We start from the raw sequence: 27470 nt of genomic DNA, 5'->3' as shown, positions 1-27470 counted from the left end.
GCCGGGCCCTGGGTGGGCGCCGCGCCGGGCCCGCCGCCGCCCCGGCACACCCGGGGGCAGAGGGGAGAGCCTCGGCCGTGCCCGCGCAGCGCGGGCCCTTGGCAGGAGCTCTCGGAGAGCCGAACAGGCCTGGAAAGCACAGCCTGCTGCCACGCCGAGAACCGTCCCCGGCCGGGCTGACAGGGGGTGTGCTCAGCCTTCCGTCCGGGAGCGCACTGCAGCCGAGGCTCTGGCGGCCCGGCATCTAATCGCTTACGAACGGGAGAAACTTCCCAGTTAACATAAACCGCACCGTCATGGTGAAGCAGCGTGTGGGACAGCTTTAGACCCAAGTCCAAGCAGCACCAGCTGCTACGTAACACCACAACTTCTTCACCGTCAGTACAAGCATAAACCACTCTCCCCACACTCTTTTTCCACATAGAGCTATGACTGTTGTTCAGGTATAGAACAATGTAGGGTGGGAAAGTGCACACTGCAGGTTTGGGAGGTCTTAGCTGAGCTAGTTAAACTCTCTCATAGTTTGTGAGGTGTTTGCTGAGAGATTTGGGGGTCTCAAACATTATATACTGAGTATCATCCATTCTCACTGGGAAATACAGCATAGTGTGATCATTTTGGTGTTCAAGGATAAGAGCTACTAGCTAGTGGACTAAAAGTAGTTCAGGAGAGTATGTACAATGAGCAGATGCGGATTTCAGACCATCTGAATGCCAGAACTGGGAAAAGAAGGCAAATTGAAACAAAGAGAGGGCTGGTGTGGGCAGAAAGCTTGCGGCAAGCATTCTGGGAAACCTGGAAGCCCAGTCTACATGATCACCAGTGGTACTTGCACAGTGCTAAAACTAGGCTCTGACAATTTGAAGGAAAAGAACAAAGAAGCTTTTTAAATATGTAAGAAAACTTGGTTCTTTGAGCACACCACTTTTTGGTTAGGCATTCACAGGAACTGCCAGTGATGCAGAGAACATGGCCATGTGTGTAAGAAACAGCAGATCTGCTTGCTTATACTTTTTGATAAACGGCCACTGTGATCTGAAGCTTTATTGGGAAAAAAACATAGAGGGAACAAAGCCAAGTGCAATCAAAACCAACAATTCAGGCTGGAGCACTAGATGTTGTGTTTAACTCCAGCTCCAGTAAATTCCATCTTTGGCTGGAAGCATGGAGGGGCTAGGCTGTCTAGAGAGGCCAGGTAACAGCAGGGGGACAGCTTGCCTATGGCCTGGGCAGGCACAGTCTGCTTTGGAGAGCTCTGGCTGGTAGCTGAAATGCTGCTGGCCTGGACTCCTGGTATCCGGAGGCAGTTACAAAAATCCCAACCAGAAGTCACAGTGGTGAGTGCAGCCTAGATCCACAGTCCCACTCACTGAGTTTGAGGAATAATTCTTTCAGCCATAGATGTAAAATACAAAGATTTCATGCAGTTTCCTTTCTTGCCCTGCATCTCTTTTCCTTATGTCTTTTTCATGTCCTTGCAGTGCCAGGATATGCTGCATCACTGCCACCCTAGCCCCCAGCTAAAATCTGGCCCAAACTTTCAGTTTAGGGTATGTGTGCTTTAAAGGCTCTACAGTGGGAGCATTTTCAGATGTTAATAACTTCAGCTATACCCGTGGGTACTCACTTCCTCTAAAAGTGTCCTGCTACATCTTACCTCTATGAACCATAGAATCACAGACTGGTTTGGGTTGGAAGGGACCTTAAAGATCATCCGGTTCCAACCCCCCTGCCATGGGCAGGGACACCTTCCCCTAGCCCAGGTTGCTCACAGCCCCGTCCAACCTGGCCTTGAGCACTGCCAGGGAGGGGGCAGCCACAGCTGCTCTGGGCAACCTGTGCCAGGGCCTCACCACCCTCACAGGGAAGAATTTCTTTCTTATATCTAATATTAATCTACCCTCTTTCAGTTTAAAGCCATTAGCCCTTATCCTATCCCTACACTCCCTGATCAAGAGTCCCTCCCCATCTCTCCTGTACCCCCTTTAAGTACTGGAAGACCGCTATAAGTTTTCCCTGGAGCCTTCTCTTCTCCAGGCTGAACACCCCCAACTCTCTCAGCCTGTCCTCACAGGGGAGGTGCTCCAGCCCCCTGATCATCTTCGTGGTCTCCTCTGGACCTGCTCAAGCAGGTCCGTGTCCTTCCTATGTTGGGGGCCCCAGAGCTGAACACAGCACTGCAGGGAGTATGAGACCACATAACATCCATGGGCCTTTGACAGGCAAGGAGAAATCAGTTGCCATAGAATGCCAGCATGCTGGCTGTTGGGTAAAACAAATCTAGCATGCATGTAGAATCCTGCTGAACCTTATCTCAGGGTCTCCAGTGATGTATCACTCCTACATACACACATAAAGAGCAATACTTGATCTGAACTGAAACATCTACTCTAAGTGTACTGATCTGGATCTTTGCAGCTCAACCTGCCACTGCTAAATGCCCGCACAGTGCAAGGGGTTTCTAGAGTGGAAAAGGGGAGAACAGGGGAAAAAAGACATTCATCCCTGGTTACAGGTCAAAGCCATCACAGAACACAAAAGTATCTTTCATTACCAGTGAAACTCCGTCTTTTATTTTAAGCCCTCTGTTAATCTTGAAGAGCAGGTTTTACCTTACACTCTTCTCTCCCTCATGGTCCTAGGCCCAGCAAATCAATAGTAGTGATTGTCCTTTGAACATCTTGAGACTACCCAGACATACAGAGTTGCCATTAGCTAGTATTACACTACAGCGTATAATTTGGCCTTGTTTCTAACCCAGCCCCCCAGCCTGTTAACCCTTGCACCTTCCTCTTGGTGCTGACTCCCTCCAAGGCCTGAATGGCTCCCTTATGTGGAGTCAGTGTTTCTGCTGTATCCCCTCCTTTAAACTGACAGCAGAGGCTCTGCTTGTGCTGCTCCCCCAGCTATAGCCCTCTGCCAGGCATAACTGTTAGCTAATCAGCGTTATTGTCCTAGTAAATCACCCCCAGGGTGAAAGCCTAACAACTCTTGCAGGTTTGCAGAGAGAGGGGGGTGGAGGGGTAGCTGATTGCAGGGCTGGTAAAATGGGAAGCATGCCCTCCGGTACTGCACACACAGCATTCAGTCTTCCAGCAAACAATGGCTAAGGAGGAGGAATGAAGGAAACAGACTGGAAATTACATGCTTCCAAAACCCTTATAAGAAAACTAAAGCCACTTAGGAACTGTACAGCACTCTGCTCTAAGATCAGGGTGCAGCAGGAGGAGCAGGCAGAGCGCAGAGCTTCCCCCCTCAGAACTCCTGGTCCTTGACCCACTGCCGGAGCAGTGAGAGCACCGTGGGTACAGATGCTGGGCCATTTCTTCTTACTTGGAAGCACGCTGCTACTTCACCTCATTTTTGGAAGAGAAACTCTTTCCTGAGACGAACTAAACCCCTTCTCAGCCCGTTTCATGGCTCCCCCAGCGGTGGCAGCAAGTTGAGGCACTAGATGGCACATGGAGTCAGAGCTAAACCTGTTGAGTGAGGACTCCTGGCCTGCGCTGACTTGTTTTGCAACGGCAGGTGAACACCCCCACCACTTGCTTTCCTTTTTGTCATCTGTGAAGCAGAGATGTGATGTGACCAAGCATAATAAAGTTTATCTTCAGGAAACTACTGGAATACCCTTGGATGAAGAGCTCTGTGTTAAATTGTCAAAAATGTAATTAATAATAAAGAAGTGCCATAAACATCACAAAATACACTTGTTATTTTTGGGGTGGGATGTAGCCAGTTGCCAAAATGCAACTAATTGCAGTGCTCAACTTCCAGCTGTGCCCTGTGCTGCAAGCAGTTGTATGCTGTAGCGTAAGGCTTCTCCTGGGAGGAAAATGTCCTGTGATAAGAGAAGCATAAGAAATTCTGGACAGGAGAGTGATGGTGTTCTCTTTGGAGGCTGACCGCTCAGAGAACAGAATGGGAGGATAAAGTTAGGAAAGACAGGATGCTTGTGTCTGTGAGGGAGGTAAACAGAAGGATCACAGGGAAGTTATACTCCAGATCATAATTCCACTTCTCCCAGAGCAGACTGGGAAAAGCAATATTGCAGGAGACCCAAAGTACCATTTTTTTAAAGTAATGTAATTAAATTGGCTTCTGGAGGATAAGATGAGCGTCAGAGCTGGCACAAGACAAGGGGAAGGAAGGCACAGGGACGTTAGCTTGTCTTGCCAGCAGCCAGCTGCTAGCTCACCCAAGCCATATTGCCCAACTGCACCCCTGAGCCAAAAGTGGAACCTTTTAATCTAATATAAATTTAACATTCGTATTGTCTTATGTCACCTCCATTTGCTGAGGAGGAATTTGTGAAAACCACTCTTCAAGGACCAGGTTAGCAGAGTAGGGGTAGGAGTAATGACAGATTTACTTGTAGATGCATCATGACTTGAGAGCTTTGTTCTTTCAGCTTTGCAGGGCTGGGAGCAGAAGCTTTCTGCCAGTTGGAAGGGATGATTCCCAGCTTTCCCATGGAAAGTGTCAGATGTTGGAACATGACTTTAGTACATTAAAGAAGTCTGTTTATGGTTATTTTAAAGTGGAGCTTATGTTCCTGTGCTCTGTAAAGTTGGAATTAAGGCACCTGATATGGATAAATAATGTGTTCCAACACAGTCTGAAACTGTTCTGTCTTTAAAATAATCTGGTTTCTGAAACACTTTAATAGTTTGGCTAAATTTCAGACTATAATGTGCTCCCTGAAGAACCTACCAAGCAAGTCTACGTCTACTAATCAAGATGTCTACCTGACTCGTAGATACTATCTTGTTACAGGAACACAGGGATGACTTTAGTTTTCTTTAGACCTTTTGCTCTTCAGCAAAACACCAAATATTTTTTAAGTAAAACAAGCAAGCACACATATTCCCCAACTGGCTTATCTCAAGATCACATGCTGGAGGAAACCTCTAAATTTGAACTTTTGTCACAAGTATAAAGGCTGTATTCACTTCTGTGGTTTATCTACATCCATCTTTAACACTTGCTACCCCTTGTCAAACCTCAAACTCCTTCTTATCCTTTTTTTTTCCCTTCACAGCTTCTATCTACTCCAGTCCCTCCTCTTCCCTCTCAAGACTTTTCTACACACTTGCTGACCACCAGGCAAGTACTTTATTCAGGCTGCTGAACTGTCCTTTTAACCCCTCTGCACCAACTCATAGACCCTGAAACTACAAATTCCAGATTGGGTTTGCTCCAAGTTGAGGTCAGACATGACCAACTTAGAGTGGCACAATGAGTTATCCTTCATCAAAGCAATTAAGTGTACACAGTTGTAGCTCATTTGACATGTTAGGTAAGGTTAAAAATTAAAACACCAATGAAAAGTATATTTTTCATTTCCAATTCTACTGTGTGCCAAACAGGGTTGTGCTACTCTGAAACCTGCTCAAAATAGTTAGGATTTCCTGATACAATAGCCTTGAGGGTTGGGGTTTCACCCCCTCCCCCACCAAAGGCGCAAAAAAAAAAAAAAATCCAATCAGCTACTCATAGTCTGTCCTCTTTAAGAAAAAAAAATAAATAATGTGGTGCCACAGCAGGAAATAGGGGGGAGGGGAGGAAATCAGACCACCCTTCCGCCTTCTACCCCAGGTACATTTTAAGGGCTCAAGCTTGACACAAAAAAAAGCCATGGAAAAAGGTCACATACACAATAAATAAAAATTTGGGCTTCAAAATCCATTGTTTCTCTAGTCACCAAAATTAATATACTGAAACAAACGAGTAAGCTGAGTAACCAGGGACTCAACATCTCCTTTAAGAAAACTGGTTTTAGCTGCCAAGGATTCCTATCCTTGCCCTTCAAATAACAATTGAGAAAGCTGCCAAGTTCACATCCACCATAAACAAATCTTTCCCAGAGAAAGATCAGATTTAATATTCTTAGTATCTCAAAAGCCCACCTTTTCCTCACCTGAACACTTTTGTATATCTTACAGAAAGAATCACTGCTCACCACCTTGAAAAACATGTAACAGGTTCGTGAGAGGTCTATTTAGATTGTGTCACACTGCGTTGATAACACCACCCTACAATCTGTAGTCCTTAGTTACCTGTTGCTACATTTAGAAACCAGTACTACAGTTAACTTGGATGCAGCTGTGCTAGCAAAGATGTTTAAACCACTACTATGCCAGCACACAAAAGAGATAGTCACAGGTGTTTCTACACTAAACCACTATCAGTTCAATCACACAATTTCAAGGAAGTTAAAAAACCCATACTTCTAACCAGTATTAATAGCAACACAAATGTATGGGTAAACCTGGCTTTAGGTTCAACCTAAGCTGTATGTATTTATGGTTGCAATCACAGTGATTATAAACTTGCTTATAGCCTCAAGGTGTTTGGTGGGAGAGGCTGGTTCTTTGGTCTATATTCATCTTACTGTTGCCACTGCTGACTGAATCAACAGAAAATTTGGAATGGAAAAAACATTATACAATACAGAATCAAGAATTAGTACAATTCACAGATCTCCATTAGCTCTATATTTAAACAATTTGCAAGGTAAGCACGCTGCAACCAGAGGCATTCATGGCCTCTGATACTGCACCTGCCAATCTCAAAGGTTCTCGGCTAGGCAGTGGGCATTTTGGGGAGGTTTTTGTAGTATAACAAATTTCCCAAAGCAAGCAACACTTAACACAGCTGAGCATACCCCAGTTTTCCCAACAGAGTCCTATCTAGTAAAATTCCCTTGCAGAGATTTCTATTTGTTCCTCGTGTTCTTTCTGAACCGCAAGCCTATTCCGATCACATCAAGACAAACGAGCACGTAACATGATTAGCAGTAACTTGCTCTAGAATGGGTGTCAGCCTTGAAGCCTGAGAGGCACAGAAGCAGGGTGGGCAATGTAAGAATCTCTGGAACCGTATTTCAAAAGTGACAAATGATTATACCTATAGGAAGATTCTACCACCTATGGCCATTGGGTTGCTGGCTCTTCTGTTGAACTGGTGGACAAGAAAGTACCACAGCAATGTCTCTGCAAGGACTGCGGAAAGACTATTTGCCATCCATTCAAACAGCCTCTGGTGGCCATGACCGTAAAATCCTAGCCTTGTCCTCCTCTAAGTCAGCATCTGATTACTTACATGTCATAACTGGTTTCTATGGGTACACCTTCAAATAAATTTCCCTGTGATCACGTTTCCAAGACTGTATGAAGTGAACAACAGCAACAGTAACATTACTAAACAAAACCACAAAGTAAGCCAGAAAAAGGTTTTATTTTATTAGGAACAGTACATTTAAACACATATAAGACTTTGGGATTAATTTACATGTTTTCCCAAAAATGTTTCCCTTCTTTAATGATACAGAAGTTAAAAAAAAAAATCTAATTCCAAATTGTAAGAACACAGTATTTGCAGTGGAAATTTCTATCAATTAAAACAACTGTGCATTCAGAAGATTTAAAGAAATTTATCCTCTTTATGCTTTAGTGTGATTAACTTTTCCTGTCACAACTGACTACGCTTTTCCTGGGATATTTTTGCTGCTGTCATTACTAAAATAACCTTCCTTTCCATCAAGACTATTGCTAGTCATACACATATTATTCAGTATCATACTTCTGGGTATGAAAGCTATGTCACTTTTATAAACATCAAAAACATGGACATGCATATTGACATTTCTGTGCAGTTTTATGGAGTCACCTGTCAAATAAGGCCTCTACATACAATACCACATACTAGTGAATTACTGGAAAATTATTATAGTGGATTCCCAATAATCCTGACATCTGGATGGTACGTCTAATTTTAACAGGAAATTCCAGCTTTTGTTACTGCTTAACATGATATTGATTCACTATCCAAATAAGCAATATTCAACTAACCAACGTGTATTCCTCAAAGTCTGTTGCAAATTAAGCATTTTATCCAGGTCATTTAAAGCTGGAACTTGAACAGCCTGTTAAGCCAAGCAATGGGGAAAAAAAGTAACTCTAAACTAAATTCAGCTGGTCCATTCATTCTCACACAGAAAAGTAGCCACAGAACCTTAAAGGAATAAAATCTATACTTCCTGTTCTCGGACTTAATACCAAGGACAAAAGCTACTGTAGTATTTTGGAAGTCAAAGGCCTTGGAAGTGGAGGGGAAAGTGGGGGGCAAGAGAGGGGAAAAAGCAGCGTATTGTCTCATCCCATTACCTCAGCATTATGTGTACATAACGTATCTATCATAGAAATGTTTACTAATAGCAGGGAAAAAAAATTTAAAAAAAGACTTCCCACTCCAGACTTCACTGAAAGGAGAAAGCTGACAGCCCCTCCTCACAGAGATGGCCTATTTGATGACAGGCACTTTGGCAATGTAAGAGGAGGTTACCCTTTCATCATGTTAACTCTTCCCCTCCCAGTTCTCATGTATAATTTGTCTCAAGTCTTCAAGAAACTTGGATCAAATTAAATGCATTAATACATTTTTAAGAGCAGGTTAACTACGGCTATGAGCAGAGCTCGATCTAGAACGAGATTTTCTTTTAGAAGAGGAGGGAGATGGGGAAGAAGCTAGCAAGCTGGAGCGGTGGCTTTTCTGGGAGTAACTCTTTTTAGGAGTACGACTACGAGAACGAGACCGGGATCGGGATCGGGACCGGGATCGAGAGCGAGACCTGGACCTGGACCTTGATCTTGACCTGGACCTGGACCGGCTGTCCGATCTGGAAGATCCTGTAGACCTGGACCTGCTGCGAGATCTTGAGTAACTCCTTGATCGAGATCTGCTTCTAGAGAAACACAATTAAAAGCTGTAGTCTCACCTCCTACTAAATAGAAATAATTTAAATTCTCAGCTACTTTGTATGCACAGCACATCCATCTGAACAGGCTATGCACAGCATTCAGCTATTTCAGAGTGCTGCTAGATTTCTGTTATGCTCCATCACAACAATATTTTCTTAGGCCAAGGCCTGAAGTTCTAACCTTGACATTCTCTGATAGCTTGGCAAAACATGAACTGCCTAATAAAAGATGCCTTCCTGCCACCCCCACCAGGAGACGACTAACAAATTTTTAGCCATTTATCAAGAAAAGCACAGAAATGAAGTTCGTACTTTGGTATTTATTCCTCTAGAAATGCTCATGTAAATTAGTTAAGAGTTTCTTTCAAGGTGTTGAAAAAGTTTCTAAAGGCATGGAATACCAGCACACTTTAAGTCCTGAGAGTTTACCACCTTCTCTGGTTATGCACCCCTTTTTTCACAAAAAGAAATGGATTTATTTTTAAGAGAGACAATGAAAGAGCCAACGCTAACATGTTCTTTAATGACTAAATGGCAGAACTGCTTTGGGAATAATGCAAGCAAGCTAACTGTTTTTCTTTTATTCTCATAAGACAGCTGGCTTTCACAGATATTTGAGAGATTTCACAGGACTGTGAAGCAGCTTTCCATTAATTTATAAGGCCTTTAATAGCAAAATTAATTGTGGGGTTTTTTTAAAGGCCTTTCATTTAAATATCAAGCTTTATCTTAAAAAAAATAAATCTTACCCTCATCCAAAAGTGTTCTATTTACCCTGTTTTCATCAAGCTAGCTCTTATCTAAATCTGTTTACACTGCTAGAAAGTGGTTCTGTGCGGTGGTGATATTTAGCTTGGGGCCAAAGAATTAGGTAATAAAACTCTGGCATAGATACTACCCAAATCCATGCCCTCAGCAAAATTTTATCAGGTCAGGTGACATACCTATGCCTTCTGTGATCTTCAGTCAGTTTAATTCTGCGTCCATTCAGCTCAGTGCCATCCAATTTTTCCAGTGCACTCTTCATATCACTATAAGATGCAAATTCCACAACCCTATATACCATCAAGATAAAAAAGAGAACATTTCAGAGAAACTGAAAAAGCAAGGACAAGTTTGGGCTTTTTTCAATCTGTTGATTCACAGCTTGATGCTTTATCTTTTGAAAGCTACTTTTTAACTTGGTTAAAAGGAAAATATGTCACTAACAGCCTAGTCATCCACATGTTTCACATCTTAAACATTACCAGAACTCTCATCTGCAAGGAGATGAAGAAAATCCAGGAAGCTACACAAGCCTGTACCAGCTGAGGAAATATCTTTCAGTCCTCCACTAAATTGCATTCTAAAGCTGTTCAAGAAACAAAATAAACTTGCAGACTCTCCTGCCTATTTAGATTTTTAACAGTGAATAGAAAAACCCTGTTTTTTTAAAAAAATTTGTTTTCCCCTCAGAAAAAGTCTTAAGTTGCAGTTGCTTGCAGTGGCCCTAGAGCACTGTTCTGCCAGCACAGACACTCTATTCATACTTTTGTCTCTCCCACTTTGTCATACAGGACCTTTGTAGTCTGCAGAATTAAGACTGGAGAGCAGACAGCTAGGTACACCCTATGGAGACTAGTTATGGTCATTTCCCCTGACTCTGACTGTTGAACCAGTGCAAAGCAGCCACAGACAGGAGGTATTTTAGCCTCGGGAGTTAGATCAGAAATGATGATACATAAATAAATTTTAAGTTAAGACAGCAGAACTCAACTGCTGAAAGGTATTCTCCCTTCCCTTTCTGCTTTGACACACTGTTTTTGCGGTAGAGAACAGAGACCGAGTTCAGTACCACTTCTGAACTCCTACTCATTGCCAGTTTGTTTGTGGGTTGGGTGGCTTTTTTGTGTTTTGCCTTTTTTTTTTTTTTTAATTGGAGAAATTTCAGTATCTAAGCCACACCATAGATTTATGTTTCATTTCTTTCATACCAGAAGGATAATCTTGCCTTTAACAGTTTCAGATATCATACAGATTTAGGCACAAAATGAACTTACCCTTCATTCCTGTTGTTTCTGTGTGCATCCACATAGGTGACCTCCCCTGCCTTTCTCATGACATCTTTCAAGTCCTGCAGTAAAAGTTAAAGTCTCAGCCTTAAACAGGACACAAATGAGTCATCTAGAAGTAATACCCCCCTTAAAACTTTCTCTGCTAAAACTGCTTGATGCTTTTTAAAAATATATATATATAATTTAGAAAAAAGTTTCTGAAACAGCCTATGTAATAGCAGCTGCATATAGATCCCTCATTTTTACAACTACAGTGAATAAAATATTGCTTTAAAAATAATCCTACATCCCCAAACCAGCTGTTAAGAAAACACAATACTTAACACCAACATATACACTGAAATCAGAACTACAACTGATGAAAAGCAATGTAGTATTAAATGCAGATTTTCATGAGTAAAACCCCAGCTAAATGACAATATATGTAGACAAATTCATTCTATATGCTCACCTCCCCCAACTTCACAGAAAATTTAAAAGCAAAAAGGTGTAATTACTATGTAATTAAGAATTTTACAAAGGGAAAAATTTTCTTATATTTCACTTGAGTATCTGTCACACTGCAGTGCCACATCAATAGACACCCTTTTATTTAACTTAATGGAGGCTAATCACGCAGACAGTGTAAAATTACTTGCTTAGCAATAGGATAAAGTACAAACAAATAATGTAAAAGGTCACTAAAAAGCTAAACATTTGTATAAGTTAAAGCAGTACTTTTACCAAACAGTATCTGGTATTTTATAGTCCCAGATTACTTACCGCAACATGCCACAAGTGGCAGATGATCTAAGAAGGTACCTTAAGCAAAGAGCTGCTTGTCCAATACCTAGCTGGCCAAGAGGAACTCTCTTACATGAGAAAGGCAGAGTGATGGCTCATAGCAATATGCTTCACGGAGGTACCAGAGGCCCTGAAAGCACTGGACATAGTCTCCAGTCTCCAGAAGTGGCTAAAGAACCCGAGGATGATCTGTGCTAGCCAATCGAGATCAAACCCAGGCAAACCAAGATCTAGATCGCCAAAAAACAGGAGTGTCATAGGAACCAAAAGGAAAATTCAAAACAGGCCAAACCCTAGAATTTCAGCCACTAGAAAACCCCCAAATCTTTGGTTCTTTTTCCTCCACACAAGAAAAATGAGGGTTAACCAAATCAAGGTTGTTAGAAGAGGTTCAAAATGCACTTGGTTAGAAATATGCTTAAGGACGAAAAGACTACAAAAGAAAAAGCCAAGAAAAAAACTTTAGAACATTTGCCACAGAATATAAGAAGGCTTAGTTTTATTTTATCCCTTAAGTCAAATTCAACGGTTTAAAAAACTGGCATACACAAACTAGTAGATATTTTCCTTGTTTCACTTGTGCTTAACACAAAGAAACCTTAATAGCATATGAGAAACGGGCCCTGAAGTACCACTAAAAGTAACACTTCAACCTCAGTATGTTTATCCCAGTTTAGAGATGAAGAACAAAATTTTGGCTCTGCTCAAGTCAATGACAGCTTAACCAGATCAGGACTGTTAAGTCAAAAGGAAGTTAGAAAACGTTAATCTACGTAATTATTTTCTAATTCAGTAACTTCAGGCTTTAAATTTGAGCCCCACCCCCCCACCCCCAGACCTGCCACACTGTACACTGCATCCTAAGGATCATCATAATGAAATATCCTTTTTAATAATAATGTCAACATGATTAAGATGCCAACATTATCGCTCGAAAGAGAGTAAGCATGCATGTGTTATAAAAGCTCAACAGAGTATTTGCTATTAGGAGAATGTTTTAAAATTATCTGGTTTTACTCAATCAGTGGGACAGCCAAATTTTAGCCTAAGTTTACTGTTCTCATTCACCTTAAACAGCACAGGAATACCCTCTTGTCCTTAGCAGCAAAGGAAAATAAGGTGTAGGCCAACCATAAAAAGGAAAAACACATATCAAAAATTATATCTTGATGTAACACAGATTTACTTTTCCCAACTGCTTGAAAATTCACTGGTATTGAAGAACTAATGAGGGTCCTTGGAACATGCATAAATATGTTCACTAAAATAAGGAGAATTCTGACAGTTTGTCTACTACTTAGATATGAGATTATCTATTAACAATATAGTCAACAATTTGAGGAAACTGATCTGAATACAAATTTTATTTGTGGTTAGGTTTTTTTTTAAATATCCAAACAGTAACTTTTAAAGGAGTTCTCAAAGCATGGGGATCTGCCCACACTGAAGATGAAATTAAGTGTGTAAATTTTAAAAAAAAGGTTCTATATCCATTGTTCTTGCTAGAAGCTCAGGGATTAGGAAGGAAGAATAATGCCACTACTGTTAATGTATTAGCTATTTTAATCTGTTGTGTGAGATAGCACAGTTAAAGAAATTAAAACACTATAGTTAGTATCAAAGCAGTACAGCTTCAGAATTAAATTAATCTGGATGTTAGCTTCAAACGATTTCTATTTAGGCAGGTATCAAAAAGCAAGTTCTCTTATGGGAGTTTACCATATATTTAAGAGAGTCATTAAAACATTTTAATCAGAATCCTAAAGGTTCATCAGTATGAAATCTGAATTGGGTGGGCCTCATTCTAAAATGGTAGTACACATAAAGCCATTATAAATATTCCTAAGAAAAAGGAAGTTACAGAAATGTTATTTTTTTCTTTCCAAGTTAAGAATTAAACACTAAACAGCATTATAGGATTTATTCTCCTTAACACTCCATTCTAGCTTACTTTTCTGGTCCCTACTGTTGTTTCCAAGCACTGTGTTTTATAACAATCTCTTCATACACATAACTGCATAGCATACCTAGAAGATACTTAGATGAAATCCACTTGCTCATCACATCAACTCAGAAGTTAGGGGGTTTTTTTGGTTATTCAATAATTAACACAACTGTACAACTATGAACCTTCTGAACCTGTCATGCAGAAGATAAACAAACCTAGTTCAACTGTTTATCTGCATGGACTGTACCCAAGCGCTTATGAAACACATCCGTAGAGCTCCAGGCAAGCCAAACAGCCTCCTCCTGCGGATTTAGCTGCAAGATCAAGGCTTTGAACATGCAACATGTTCTACTGCATCTTTCAGTACACTAATTAAAGTCTCTTTATTCAAAGAATATAAAGGTTAATGAAACAAGATTAAACTCCACTGTTCACTCAGCTTCTGTAAATAGTATCTGTCTCTATGCCCTTAAAAAGCTTTCTCTAGACTGTATACTACACAGAACACAAGTAAAGGAGTTTATTATATGGTTATTCTGTTAAAAGCCAGCTAAAAATGAGCAAAACATTAGCAAGGGGAGAAAAAAATAAATAAGAAAGGTGGTAAGAAAGCTTCAAAACACAATTATTGAGTTTGGGGTTTTTCAAAAATATCTGCAGAAGTATACTTTACACAGTAGCTTTCTAAAGATTCCCTTTATTAATGACCAGACCTCTCAATCATGCATCACGTCACAAAAATATTTTGCAAAACATAAGAATATCGATTTCACTCAAAAGCATGCATTTCCAGTTGTAACAATACAAAAGGATGATGTAGTTTGAATGGATGCTATACTTGAATAAATTTAGAAACAATCTAGAGTCTTCCAAAGTTTTATCAGCTGGTAAACACAAGTAAGCAAAAATCAGCTCCCAACTGCAAAATCTAGTTACAGAACTATTTGCACAGCTGTGAAACAAAAGACTTTAAAGTGTTTGAATGCTAATTTTTAGCAATCACTGAAGCTTTTTTGCTTGTTTTTTATTGAGGTTAAAATATTTATGATGGCTTTATTAAGAAACTAGGCTGAGAGCAGTCTACTTACAGGGTAAGGAAATAGGTGTAAAAAAAGAAGATGTTAACTCACCTGCCAGCTGATACGGGATGAAAGGTTTTCAACTATGATCCTGTGTTCAGTACGAACAGGAGGTCCATACCGGCTAGAAGAGTTCAGAGGGGAAAAAAAAAAGAAAAAAGTCTCCAGTGTAAGGAATTTAGAACTTAAGAAATCTGATGTTTTCTATAGCTTGCTGAGAGATTTAAGTATTTTCCTTGTTGCTGGACTGCAGATTTGATTCTCCCTAGTCAAGAATATATTTAAGAGTCCACTACAAGAAGAGAGCTGCTACAAGGGGATTAAAAAGGATTTTGATGAAGAACTTTATACCAAGGCAGTCAATATAGCTGTAATTTTTCGTAGATACACTGAAATAAGTGCCTAGCAGAATGAAAATAACGTAAAGAGAATTAGTTTAATTTTGGGATTTGATGGGCTTGGCTCACACATACAGGACATTCATGTAAAGGTCAATTAAAAAAATTTTTTTTAGTTGGTAGGATAAATTCTACTTCATGTCATGGAGACAGAAGGCACAACTTAAAGGCATCTTAGTTCATGCTTTTAAACTCCAAATCACCTGTTAAAATTTATAAATGCTACTGTAACCTGTATTAGATATTTTTCTGCGTAGGAATATTCTTTCTTATTTCAGTAACATCAGGGTTAGGTGACTGGTTGCCCTGAAATAACTGTGGCAATTTACAGTTCCTGAATGAAAGACGACATTTTTCACTTAACTAAAAATTAAAGACCCTCTCAAAAATAAAAATGTGGCTTGAAAATGTTCATACAGAAGACATCTGGAAAGAATACTGCCCTTTGAGGTCATTTCTGTTCCCAATCCTAGTCATTCTGAATCCAAAGGTATGTGAGAACTATGGAAAAAGGTTTGTCAGCCTTTTGGTGAATAATGCAGGATTGTAACAATGGCACCACTTTGCACAACTACAAGAAGATTCAAGAATCAAGAACACTGACCTTAGAGAAAATTATTCTCATCTTCTCCTCCCACAGAAACATCATCCTAAATTGTGTGTATTGATTTGTACACTGAAGCATAGGCAATTTCATTTCAGTGCATACCTCAAAGTGTCCCAATTTTTTTCAGAACATCCAGATCTTCCAGGCATTTAAACAGAGGTCCCAGAGTCCCAAAACTGGCAGGCTGAGTCTCATTTTTCCATTATTGCAAACCGCAGTCTCCTCCTGTCTGGCATCGGCAGTCTGACGTCATGAACATGACTACAACGTCAGATGCCCACGACCTTCAATCACACTTCCTACTTTAAAAGTCCACTTTTAGCCTGGACCTCGGACCAATTATACCGCATCAAGGTTACTGCCACTAAAGAAAAAATAATCTAATTAGCATACTTGCATATGCAAATTAGATGCTCCAGACACTGGTTTGTAACTGGCAGCAATTTTGATTTTGAAACAAATGCAGAGGCTTATGTCAGTTAAGTCTTCGTCTTTCTTCCAAACTCTACTCTGCACAAGCCACAGCTATAAATGTTTCTACAGAGTAAATTACTCCATAAATATTTACTTCACACAGGTAGAGATATAAAGCACAAAGATGTAATGTGTAGTTGTTTGGTGGAATATATGCAAATCTGCACAACTTTCACAAACTCCACTGCAAGTTGGCACAAGCTTTGCCACTGGCTCAAACCATTGGAAGTGAACAACTCCATAAATACTGTACGTCCACTACAGGTATTCTAGGTATGAGCTACATCCTGTTTTTCAGATTCCATTGTTGGACAGAAACTCTCCTTCAGCAAGGCACCTGCTTGGTCAGCAAACTTAAGTCAATTGGTATTTAAAACTTCCACACATGCTTGTATCTTGTGCCCTAGCACTGTTTCTCAAATACAGTTCCTTTTGTATGCTCTGCTGAAGTAAGCATTTTGATAACCATACAACTGGAAATGTGCAAGCTTAGTTAGACAGTAAATACCTTGAACTATTGCTCTACAGTAACTCTACTTAGCCTGCAAGCTCAGTTTAATGACAAAAGCCTCGCTAGAGGAGCTCTGGCATTTTTCTTGATTTAGCATTAAGAACGGCCAATCCAACTGCAGCATTACTCCTTCACAACATCCACACAAAAGTAGGAAGACAAGACCAACGTAGTGCCTACACATGGAGAGGAAGCATTTTGTAACAGGTTTGTGAACCTCTGCAAGCCAGTTAAAATTGCTTTAAAATCCACGTTTTCCTCAGCCAGAGGAGGTGAATAATAGCAACGGACCTTCAATGTTTGAGAACATAAAACTTCTTTCATGAAGCTATACAAGGAAACAAGAGCTGGATCCCTAACTCCAACCACAAGAAGAAAACAGTATTTCAGTACAGTTCTTCAGTTACTGTGTTTGTAGAAAACAGAGCCCAGACCACCTACCTAGATCCACTCTGTGACTGGTAATAACTGAACCGTTGTGGGAATCTGCCCCTTCCTCTTCGGGCTCGAGCATGCTCAATTGTGACCCTTATGAAAGGAACAAAACAAAAAATAAACCACAAACTTTAAGTGTTTGACACTGACCTAAGTCTTTTGCAACTGGAAGCACATGTGCAGGAACAAGAATGATCTTGCCCTTGCAAGCAAGGATTTATAACACAGTCACTGGCATTTCTTAAAGAGCCAGAACAGGGGTATTCTCATCTCATTCATCTCCCTCAGGCTCTCATGAAAATTGGCATGGGTTTGTAATTCAGACTGTTGCAAACTGAAGGGCAACACTCCAAATGATGTGAGGCTCTCATCAACTTATTTTCTGAACTCAGACAGATGCACTTTTGGTGTTCTTAAAGGAAACCATGGCATCATGCTTACCTTTCATCACACAACTCTTTGCCATTTAATTCATAAATGGCATCATCAGCATCCCTGTGGTCTTCAAATTCCTAGAAAGAAAATAGGAATAAAAAAGTATTTTCCCTCATAGTACATTCAAATGCTAGAAAACATGCTTTCTTTATAAATTTTACATTTCTGCAGCAAGTACCAGCCAGAAGTCTGACCAAGGAAGCAGGTACATTTATGACTGAAAAGCCAAGATATTCCCATTCATGACCATTTCTTCTCCCTCCACCCCACAAATTCCTCATGCCTCCCTCAGTTGTTTCAGTGTAACTATTTGAAGGACCTACATAAAATAATTAAATTTGGTTTATTACAGTAATATCTAAAATACTTTTTGGGAGAGTGGGGAGATTACTTTGAGGCATACAGTTTAAAACACATACAGGGAAATCCTATATAACAGCATGAGCTGATCAACTGCAAACAAAAGCAGGAGAGCTGTGCACTCCCAAAAGCCTCTTAAAAAGTTCTGGGGTTGATTCAATTCTTACTGAATCGTCAAAGGAGGAGTAAACCAGAAAAAAAGCCCTTCTGATTTTTTTCCTGAGCAAATTCAGCTCACTAGCCTGGCAAAAATAGGCCTGTGTAAGAAGAGTAAGAAACGTAAGCCCCTCTTCAGCACTGGCCACCTGTGGGGCTGTATCAGCTATAACATACGTTTCCATACACTCGCGACGTAATCTGTCGCTTCGCTTTTGGCAGCGGTGCTGCTTTAGTCAGCCTGAATAGCCTCTGCCCACTATCCAGCCCACTGGTTCTTGGCAAAGCTGTCTGTACAGCTCTGCAGGAAACTAGGTCAAGGAGCCTATCCAGATGAAAAACAGCACACTTTGTGCAGGAGGTGGGGTGAAAAAGACAGTGTTATTTTTCAACTAGATGAGCTTCCCAGGTAGGTTCATTATGTGGCTGAACAACTGTGGTAACACCATATGAGGCAAGGGGAGAAAGGAAAGCAAGCAAGCAGTCAGAACAAGCAGCTGGGTAGGGCCTGCCTGAACCAACAGTGTGGATGGAGAAAAAAAAATTGTGGAACTGCAGCTTGAGAGCAATGAACAACAAAGAAGCAGCTTCTCAAGTCAAAGAAAACGTTTGCATAACGATGAACAGCTTTTCAGAAGTAATACTGGCTTAAGCAATCTTCTCCCTTCTGCACTGAAATCTGTTTCACTACCAAGTGAAATATCACACATCCTTGCAAGATGATGCAAAGATCATCTTCAGAAAATTCATTTAGGCTCAGCATTTAAGAGTATCAACAGTCAGCACCTACAATTCCCATGATTTCACCTAGTTTCTAACACACAGAATGTCTGCAAGTCTATCTAGCTTTACATTCTAGCTTTATAGTCTGAAGTTTGAAAACATTCTGCAGTGAAATCTACAATATTTAAGTAAATATTATTAGTTTCAAAGATCAAGCAATGATTTCAATCACAACAAAACATGCTTCTGACACTACAACAATGTTCAATCAAAATAACTTGGTTTTGCAAGAGGTTTTATAAATATGGATTTTAAATAACCGAAAATGAAGATGAACTGACAGCCCATGATAAGTGAGGATAAAGCCATTCAATGTATTTATAAATCTGGACCTGGGTGACAGGACTGAGCGCACCCTCACTGATTCTGTGGCTGACACCAAAGTGGGAGAAGAAATAGCTATAACAGAAGGAAAAAACACCACACAGAGAGACTTTGATAGGCTGAAAAATTAGGCCAACAAGAATTGCAAGTTATAACAAAAGATAAAAGTGAAGTCCTGCCCCTGGGATAGAATAATCCTGAACAGGAGATCAGGCTGGAGTCTGAGAGGCTGGAGTGTAGCTCTGCCAAAAAGGACACGGAAATCCTTGTGGAGAGTCAGCTAAGCATGAGTCAGCAGTGTGGCCTTGCTGCAATGAAAGCAAACCGTGTCCTGGGCTGCATCAGTGAGGGTACAACCAGCAGACCAAGGGATGTGATTATTCCACTCTACTTGGCATTTGTTAGGCCACACCTGGAACACTGTGCCCAGTTTTGGTCCCTCCAGCTGAAGAAAGACACTGAAAAACTGGAGCAGGACCAGCAGAGGCCCACCAAAACTGATCAAAAGGTTGGAGAACAGGGAAAGGTTGAGAGCACTGCGTTTGTTCAGCCTGAAGATAAGGCAGCTCAAAGGGGATCCAGTCAGAGTCTTCCAAAACCTAAAACACAGTTACAGAGGTGATGGAAGTGCTTTCCTCATGCCGGTACACAATGGTGGGATGACAGGGAGAAGAGAGGAAAGTTTTGTTCAGAGGTAAGGATTTTTTAGACAGAGCTATGAAACAATTATTCAAGCTTATTAGTGAGCTTTGAAAAGAATATGCTTCTGCCTAGGAACTAGAGAAGAGAGGAAGGAGGGCTGGCTGACTCACGTACAAGAGTTGAACAGAAGTTGTTCCTGAATGAGTCAACAGCCCTGCCCACAAAGAGAAGAGGAACGCTCAGGGAAAGGCGACTGCGAAATAGCAGAAATTGGACAGGAGGCACTAAATAAACTCAGGTTCACACCTAGATTGGTCATTTACCTCCGAACTTGAGGAGGCAGGTATTTACCTACCAGTAGTCAACAAGCAGCAGCTTATACTGCAGGGGAATCAGGAACCAGCACATGTAGGAGTCAAGTAATACTCATATGAAACTTAAGTAGGCAAAGGTTGTTTTTTTGTTCATTTCCCACAGCTTCGCCCAAGGGACTGACCTCAGCATTATGACAGGCATGTAAGCCTGCCATAGTGCAACAGCAGCATCAGCCCTTCCAGTTTTAACTCAGTGCTGCAGAACAGCTAATTCTCAGTTCTCAGGAGATAATAATTAAGAATAGGCTGATCCTGAGTCAGCTTGGGCACCTGTAAAGCTGTAAAAATTTGGACAACAGTTTAGGAGCATAGAGTTCTAGAAAGCAGCGTTAGGAAACTTAAGATCCAAGGAACTGTGTATTTCATTTAATAGCCCAACAGACTCGTGTGAACACTGATGGTGAATATGGCTAACTTTAGCTGCGCAAGAGTTCAAAGCTGTGCTGCTTAAATCCAGCAGCATGCACCTATTACACCTGTTGTCTTAGCCAACTACACTTTTAATATCAGGCCATTATTTAGAGATATGACCAAGCAGACTAGGATTGAAAGAGGAAAATAAGTGGTTCTATGTAAACCTTTCTCCAGGTCAAGACTTTGTTGACTTTTGTAATGCCATAACAGGATATTTATGCTGTCTCCACAAACAAGGAATAAAATTTAAATCCATGGTAGATGATGATCAGACAATGTATTTAATGTAGCTAGAGTATTACCAAGATTGAGCAAAACCTGATCAAAATCAGGTAAATCTGTAATCCCAACATCTGAAAAGCAGTTTGAAATGTGTATTAATGCTTTCCATTTCCCATTGGAACTATTATTCTCTTAAGCATCTTCCCTTCCTTGATATCAGCCTAGCAAGTCTAGTACCTGCAAGCAAGTGAAAGAAAAACAAGGTATTACTTACCACAAATCCAAATCCATTTTTTAGATGGATTTCTCGTATGCGTCCATATCCTTTAAAGAATTTCTCCACATCCCGTTCCCGAGCACGTGAGCTTAAGTGACCAACAAAGACACGGCAGCCACTCATCTTAAGGTTGATGCTAATAAAGAAAACAGCATTTACCAGATTAACAAATAGGGTGATTAAGATCACTTTTACATTTCAGAAATCTTGGTTAATTAGGATTTGATTTTATTGTCCTCCAGGTATAGCCGTCAAAAACTCAATCCTCTATAGCCAGAGAAGTGAGGAAATCCTGTCTTACTGACTTCTAGCAGAATCTACACAAAGCTTCCAGTTGTGTCCTTCTCAGTCATGTAATTTAAAAACCGTCTTGTATCTGAAACGTTTTTGTTTGCTGTTACACTAATAAAGCTTTGTATCACAGAGCGCAACCCCTCCCCACTACTCTATAAGCTCCAAGATGAATTTACTAGGCTAACAGCAGTTAAAAAAAAAAAGAACGAAACTGTCATGCTAATCATTGGAATAACAGCATAAAACAAACTTTTACTTTCACCTGAACGAATTGCTGCAGTAAGTTATATTAGCATCCAAAAGATAAAGAGTAGTTTTTAATTATTTAAATATGCGCTAACCATAAAATACCTTATTTTTAAGAGTCTATCAAGTTATGAAGAAGAAACATTTTGTTATTGTGAGTTTCAACACAGGCAAAAACAGAGGCTGTTTCAGATATTCAGAGTCTCAAAACTATCTACAGATCCAGGATACATAATTTGAGATATTTCATGGAAGTTCCATTGTTTACCTTGAGTACATCACTTTATTAGTTTATGCGATTTAGAAATTTTTAAGTTCTTGTAACTGGAAAAATATTAATTATTTGGCTCATTCGACAAGCTTGCTGTTATACAAAAAACAAAGAATCCAAGCCCTAAGGAGTGGAAATACAGTGTGATCTTACATTACAATACTGGGCTGGTAAAACAGAGTAAACAGGCAACATATCATATTAGCTGTGAAAGGAGTTCAAGACAATTTGGATGTAGTATTTTGAATTAGCGTGATTTACTTTCTGTATGTTAACACCCGTTAGGTTTCTATCGATTAGCTTCTTTACTCGCACTCACTATGCCATCAGAGAAGTGCCAGGACTTTGGAAGACAGGGTATAAGGCTTCCTATGGGGCGAGGGGTCGAAGTGGGACAGCACTTACTTCGATGAGCCTAAACCGTCCCCGAAGCACAACCTGAAGTGATAGCTATTTAATCGCTTTCACGTGAAATGTTTTGTGCTTCCCTTACAAGAGCCTATGCTGCCCTTTGCAACCATTCCCTCCTTTGTGCTCACATTTGCATTTTTATGCCCACATGGAAATCCAGCTCACAGGACTGATTCAGCTCCCTCGCAGAGCGGTTTAGCCTTCTGAGAGACTGTTTCCCTGACGCACCTTCACCACACGAACACTGGGCAAGGCCAGCAGTGGGTATTAAGGGAAAGACATGGCCTCTGCAGAGGAAGGCCAGACTTACGTAACTGTGTACTTTAAAACACGGCAAGAACGGTCACTTTGGCAACAGCACTCATTTTGGGAACAACATAGATTTGACAGATTAAAACCACTGCATAACTGCTGCTCAATATTTTCAGTTCTTAGTTCTAGAAAAACAAGGTGGGGGGGGAGAGAAGAATCACAGGAGGAAACAAGCGTGGGGTGGATGGAAGCTGACTGCCCGAGAAACTGTCACAGACACAGTGCAAGACGTGCAAACTGTCCGCGTCGGCATTATTTATGCAAACATCAGGAAGCCCAATGGACGTGAAATCTGTATCGACACCTACAAGCCGCAGAGCTTCACACGTCGTTCCTAGCACAATGCAATCGCGTTTGCTCGTTGGTGGCTCCCAAGATACCACGCACCGGCGGAAAAGCGCTGGGGAAGCATGGGCCCGCACCCAAAGCCCATCTGCTCGTCCGTCTTTTTGAGAAGTCGAGACGGGACGGGGCTGCGCCGGGCTCGCCGCCTCCCCGGGGCAGGAGGCCCCTCTCCTCGGGTTCATCGTCCTCGAGGCGCCGGCCTGCCCCGCGGCGATCGCCCCTCCGGCTCCTGGCGGCCACCGCGAAAGCTTTACGCCCAGCCCCAAGGCCGGACGGCTCCCGGCCGCCCCTCCGAGCCAATCGGCCGGCATCAGCCCTCCCCTGGCAGCGCCGCGGGGCAGCGATGGAGCGCGGCGCCCTGCGCGGCCTGCTGCCGCGGCGCCGCCACCACCCCCCGGGGCCCGCGGCCCCCTCCGCCGAGCGCCCGGGCCAGCGGCGCTGCGCGGCGCCAGCGAGGCCTCCGGGAGCCGCTTCCTTCCCCTCGGCCCGGCGCCGCCACAAGAAAGGGCCGGGCCCGTCCCCGCCCCGCGGCAGGGCCCGGCTCCAAGAACCCCCCTCGCAACCCCACGGCCGACCCTCCCCGGGCCCTCCCGCCGCCGAGCGAGCCGCCGAGGGGCAGGCGCTCACCGTCGCCGAGCGCTTGAGTCCTGCGGGCCGCGAGGAAACGGCTCTTCCCGGCCGCGGCGGCAATGGCGGCCTCGGTCCTGCCTCGCACCAGCACCGCCGCGCGCCCCCAACGGATGCTGCGCAACCGCCAACGCCCGACTCCAACTCCCAGCGCGCCCCGCGCCGGCACGGCCCCGCCCCCCGCCCCGCCCCGCGGCGTCACGGCCCCGCCCCGCCCCGCGCCGGCGCCGAGGTGTCGCCGCGGGCGCGGCGCCGCGGGGGCTGCGGGTGCCGAGGCGGGGCGAGCGGCGGGTCCCAGGGGCGCCGCGGGCAGGCTGCGGGGCCGCGGGGGCTCCTGCCGGGGCCGGGCGCAGGCTGCGGGGTGGGGTCGCGCCCTGAAACGAGTCACAGCCCGTCCCGGTGTCGCGGTGCCTGTGCCCCCCCGCCGCCCTGCGGCCCGGCCCGGCCCCTCTGTGCTGAGCTGCCGGGGAGCTCCGGCCAGGCCGTGGCAGCAGAGGCGCGGGGGGACCCGCTCCGAGGAAGGAGTGGCCGGAGCGCTCGCTCCGGGCTGTTAGGCCTTAGCTCGGCAGCTGCAGTTCTGACAAGTAAAGGTGGCCGCCACCGCCCCCACGGCCGCCTTCTCCCCAGCACACAGAGTTCCGCTGCTTTGGGTAAAACCGCAGCACTGGTACTGTCGCTGACACCAGGGGGAAACCTTGGGTGGGGAAAAGTGGCTGGTGAGGCTGCCAGGCGCGGGTGGAGGTGCTAGGCACAAGCGGTTCTTCATGCGTATACAGGCAGCACACTACTTTTCTGGTGTATCGGTGCGTGAGATGTACTCGTTTTATGCCGTTCTTACAGTGTAATTCGGGACAGTTCACAGCATGATGACCCAGGTGAAAAGTGTTACCCATTTTTCAGCACAGTACAGCTTGTTAAAGCTTCACCATCCAGACACTTAAAATATAGCTGCAGTTTCTTCTGCCCATTTTTCCCCCTTGCCTGATAGCATCATGTCTGGATTTTCTGACTGAACTTGGCGTAAATATCTTAGTTACATTTATGACATCGTATGTTAGACTCAGGCATCAATTCATATTTCCTGCCCTCTAATTATTCTTTAGGGTGGAGATAAGTTATACATACATCCATAATAAACAGAATCGTTTAGGTCGGAAGGGACCCCTTGAGATCATCTGGTCCAACCCCCAGGGTTGCCCAGGACCATGTCCAGTCAGCTTTTTAATATCTCCACAGATGGAGGCTCCACAGCCTCTCTGGACAGACCGATCTTGTGTTTGACCACCCTTACAGTAATAAAGTGTTTTCTTGTGTTCACATGAAATTTCAAGGTTTTTAATTGTCAGTGGATGCTACCAAGATGACCCTGTCCCCCTCCTCTTCATTCCCTCCCATCAGGTACTTTTACACATTCAGCCTTCTCCCAGCTGAACACTCCCAGCTCTCCCAGCGTCTCCTTATATGATGGTTGGACTCGATGATCCCACAGGTCTTTTCCAACCTGAATGACTCTGTGATTCTGTGAGAGATACTCCAGTCCCGCAGCTGTCTTTGTGGCCCTGTGCTGGACTCCACTAAGTCCATCTCTCTTTTGTCCTGGGGAGCCCAGCAGAGGACATGACACTGCAGGTCTGGCCTCACCAGTGCTGAGTAGCGGGGAAGGATCGCCTCCCTTGACCTGCCAGCAGTGCTCTGCCTAATGCAGCCCAGGATGCTGTTGGATTTTGCCACAAAGCAACTGATGCACGGCAACTCTTTTTGGTAAGAAAATGGAGTGATGTGACAGCTTAACAAAGCCAGCTGTGGTCAAAAAAGAAAAAGTGGGTAGCTGTAACTGGGGCAAGTATGGCTTACGTGGCTTGAATACAATGTTCAGTTGCAAGGCTGTTTTACTTCTTTATTTGGTAAGACTGTCCAGGACACTCAAAATGGCAGCCTTATGACTCTTTCTGTGCAAATTCTGTGTAGGTAGCAGAGCTGGACTGTTACGGGAGTGGCACCAGAGTCTCTGTGTGCCTGTGTGATTGAATTGCTGCGTAAGAAGCTCAGAAGGAGAAAAAAACTCCTTAGGTGGCAGTCTTGGAATGGTCTGGGAGTAAGAGGGACTTGAGTTACCAGCAGTAATGAAGATAAGTCATGCCGGAAGCTCAATTAAAGCTTTTTTGGTTTTATCCTGCATCTCTGCAGCCTCTGGGGTCATGTCAGCGGGGAAGAATGCAGCTGTGTGTCTGGAACGCAGCCCCGGCTGCTCTGGCGGTGCCTGAGCCAGGCTGGAGTCCTGCTTTCCCTTTCTTGGTCGTGGACACTCTGCACGGGTGGGGAGAGGCATGAAATATATCATAAGAAGAATCTGCAGCATTGCCTGTAGTGTGTGGGTAGCATTTCTGGGAGCTATCATGTGCAAAATCAATTTTCATAATAAAGCTGGATTTTAGTTTCCTTGTTATTTTGGTTGCACAAAAAGATCAGTCTCTCAGAAGACCATCTGAAAGCCCACTGGGAACTATGGGAACTATTAGTGTTCTGACTGCACACCTACAAATGTAAACAAATACTCAGCTGGAATTTGGATACTTAAAAAACACAATTTGTTTATTGCTGGGGTAAATGAACCGCTTTTTTCTTCCCCAAGGAAGACATTTTATTTTCTCTGTGGCAGAAAGCAGGATGCTGTGGTTCAGTACCACAGATTAGAGATTGTGCCCTATTCAAGTAAGAAGGAGCAGGAGAGAAATTCTTCATTGAAGTGATGGTGGTGACATTTGAATGTGCTTAATAATAAAGAAGGTATAAAATGCTTTCTTAACTCTGCAGTTTAAAGTAATCCTTGGTTTTAGGCAAATCTGTACAAAAGCCACGGGGTTCATACAAAAAGCCTTGACAGCAATTAAGGACCTGGGAGGAATGGCCTGGGAAAAGGTTTGAAATAGTTGTAGGATGACTGCAGCACTTAGACTGGAATATGACTGAGCCGGGCTTGGTTCTCTGCTCCACCACAGACCTCCCTGAGCACCACAGGCAAATGGCTTCTGGCTGGAGACAATAAGCACCCAGTTGCCTTCGCTGCAGCACCCAACAGGTGCCAGCTGCCTGGCAGGAACCAAGACCTTGAGCTAGGTCTTGCATGGGACACAGGGGAAAGTAGATGCCTAGGGACCAAAAATGCCTGCGTGCTAGCAAGTGAGTGAGTGAGGAGCTGCTAGGAAGCAGTGGGGAGAGATGTAGGTCTTAACATCTTGCCCCTGCTCAGTACAAACACACCTGCCTGCAGCTGGGAAACCAGAGCCTTGTTCTACTTGGGATCCACAGCTCGGAGTCATCTCAAAGAAAAGTCCCAACATCTGTTTCTAGTGAGGACTAACTAGGACTTGCTCTTTCCTTTAGCTGCCAAAAGACATGTTGAGACCAACAGCTACATTTTGTAAAACGGACTATTGTTTAAAACACCCATTATCCGGAGGCTTGGGTCCGCTGTCTTCCTCCAACTGAAGATCCAGGCTCCCATGCGCCTCAGAGTGCCCTAACCACAGTGTGCGCCTGTGGTGGCGGAGGCGGGTGGCTCCTCTCATTCAAGCTGTGACACTATGGAGCAGACAACTGAGAGAAAGCAAGTGTAAGGGCAGACCCAGTGGATGGGGGTGCTGGAAGAGGTCCCAGGGCCTGTGTCCCACCCTGAGGCTTTGTTCTGTATTTTATCCTTTGACTGTTTAATAGAAAATACCTAAAAAATGCCTCCGTCAGGGACTGAAATGCAGCATTCCTTTTGCAAAGTGATTGCCAAAACCACAAGGATACGGGTTCATGCCCTCTCTCCTATTGCTTGGGTGCTTATTCTGTATTTCTCAGTGACAGACAGAGTGAGGCTGGGGAGATGCTCCCTGGCCCAGCCTATGAGGTTTCCCACTGGTTAGGGTGTAGTGCTGGGTG

The 27470-nt window shown here is 43.2% G+C and overlaps 1 protein-coding gene across 2 annotated transcripts; it reads right to left on the bottom strand.

Annotated features, from left to right (window-relative positions):
* Nucleotides 1–7220: 7220 nt before the first annotated feature.
* On the bottom strand, nt 7221–23669 carry LOC141962098 (serine/arginine-rich splicing factor 5-like). Of its 2 annotated transcripts, none has more exons than XM_074909723.1 (8): nt 23544–23669; nt 21035–21173; nt 17492–17562; nt 17057–17143; nt 14677–14749; nt 10801–10874; nt 9706–9816; nt 7221–8746 (listed from the first exon to the last, which is right to left on the bottom strand). In XM_074909723.1, the coding sequence occupies exons 2-8, from the start codon at nt 21158–21160 to the stop codon at nt 8455–8457; spliced, it is 834 nt and encodes a 277-aa protein (XP_074765824.1). In that variant the 5' UTR covers nt 21161–21173; nt 23544–23669; the 3' UTR covers nt 7221–8454. The 2 variants fall into 2 exon arrangements, with proteins under 2 accessions (XP_074765824.1, XP_074765825.1); XM_074909724.1 differs by having other exon boundaries at nt 7221–8743.
* Nucleotides 23670–27470: the final 3801 nt, after the last annotated feature.

The sequence above is a fragment of the Athene noctua genome, chromosome 6 (assembly GCF_965140245.1).
Source record: "Athene noctua chromosome 6, bAthNoc1.hap1.1, whole genome shotgun sequence".
Taxonomy (NCBI): Eukaryota; Metazoa; Chordata; class Aves; order Strigiformes; family Strigidae; genus Athene; species Athene noctua.
This window is presented reverse-complemented; position numbering and strand designations above follow the sequence as displayed.

Excerpts from the sequence above, each read along its gene's own strand:
- LOC141962098 (XM_074909723.1), bottom strand. The coding sequence starts at position 21,160 with ATGAGTGGCTGCCGTGTCTTTGTTGGTCACTTAAGCTCACGTGCTCGG. Across the intron at positions 17,144-17,491 it reads AAAGAGTTGTGTGATGAAAG|GGTCACAATTGAGCATGCTC; the intron begins GTAAGCATGATG and ends TCCTTTCATAAG. Across the intron at positions 9,817-10,800 it reads AGAAACAACAGGAATGAAGG|GGTTGTGGAATTTGCATCTT; the intron begins GTAAGTTCATTT and ends GATGGTATATAG.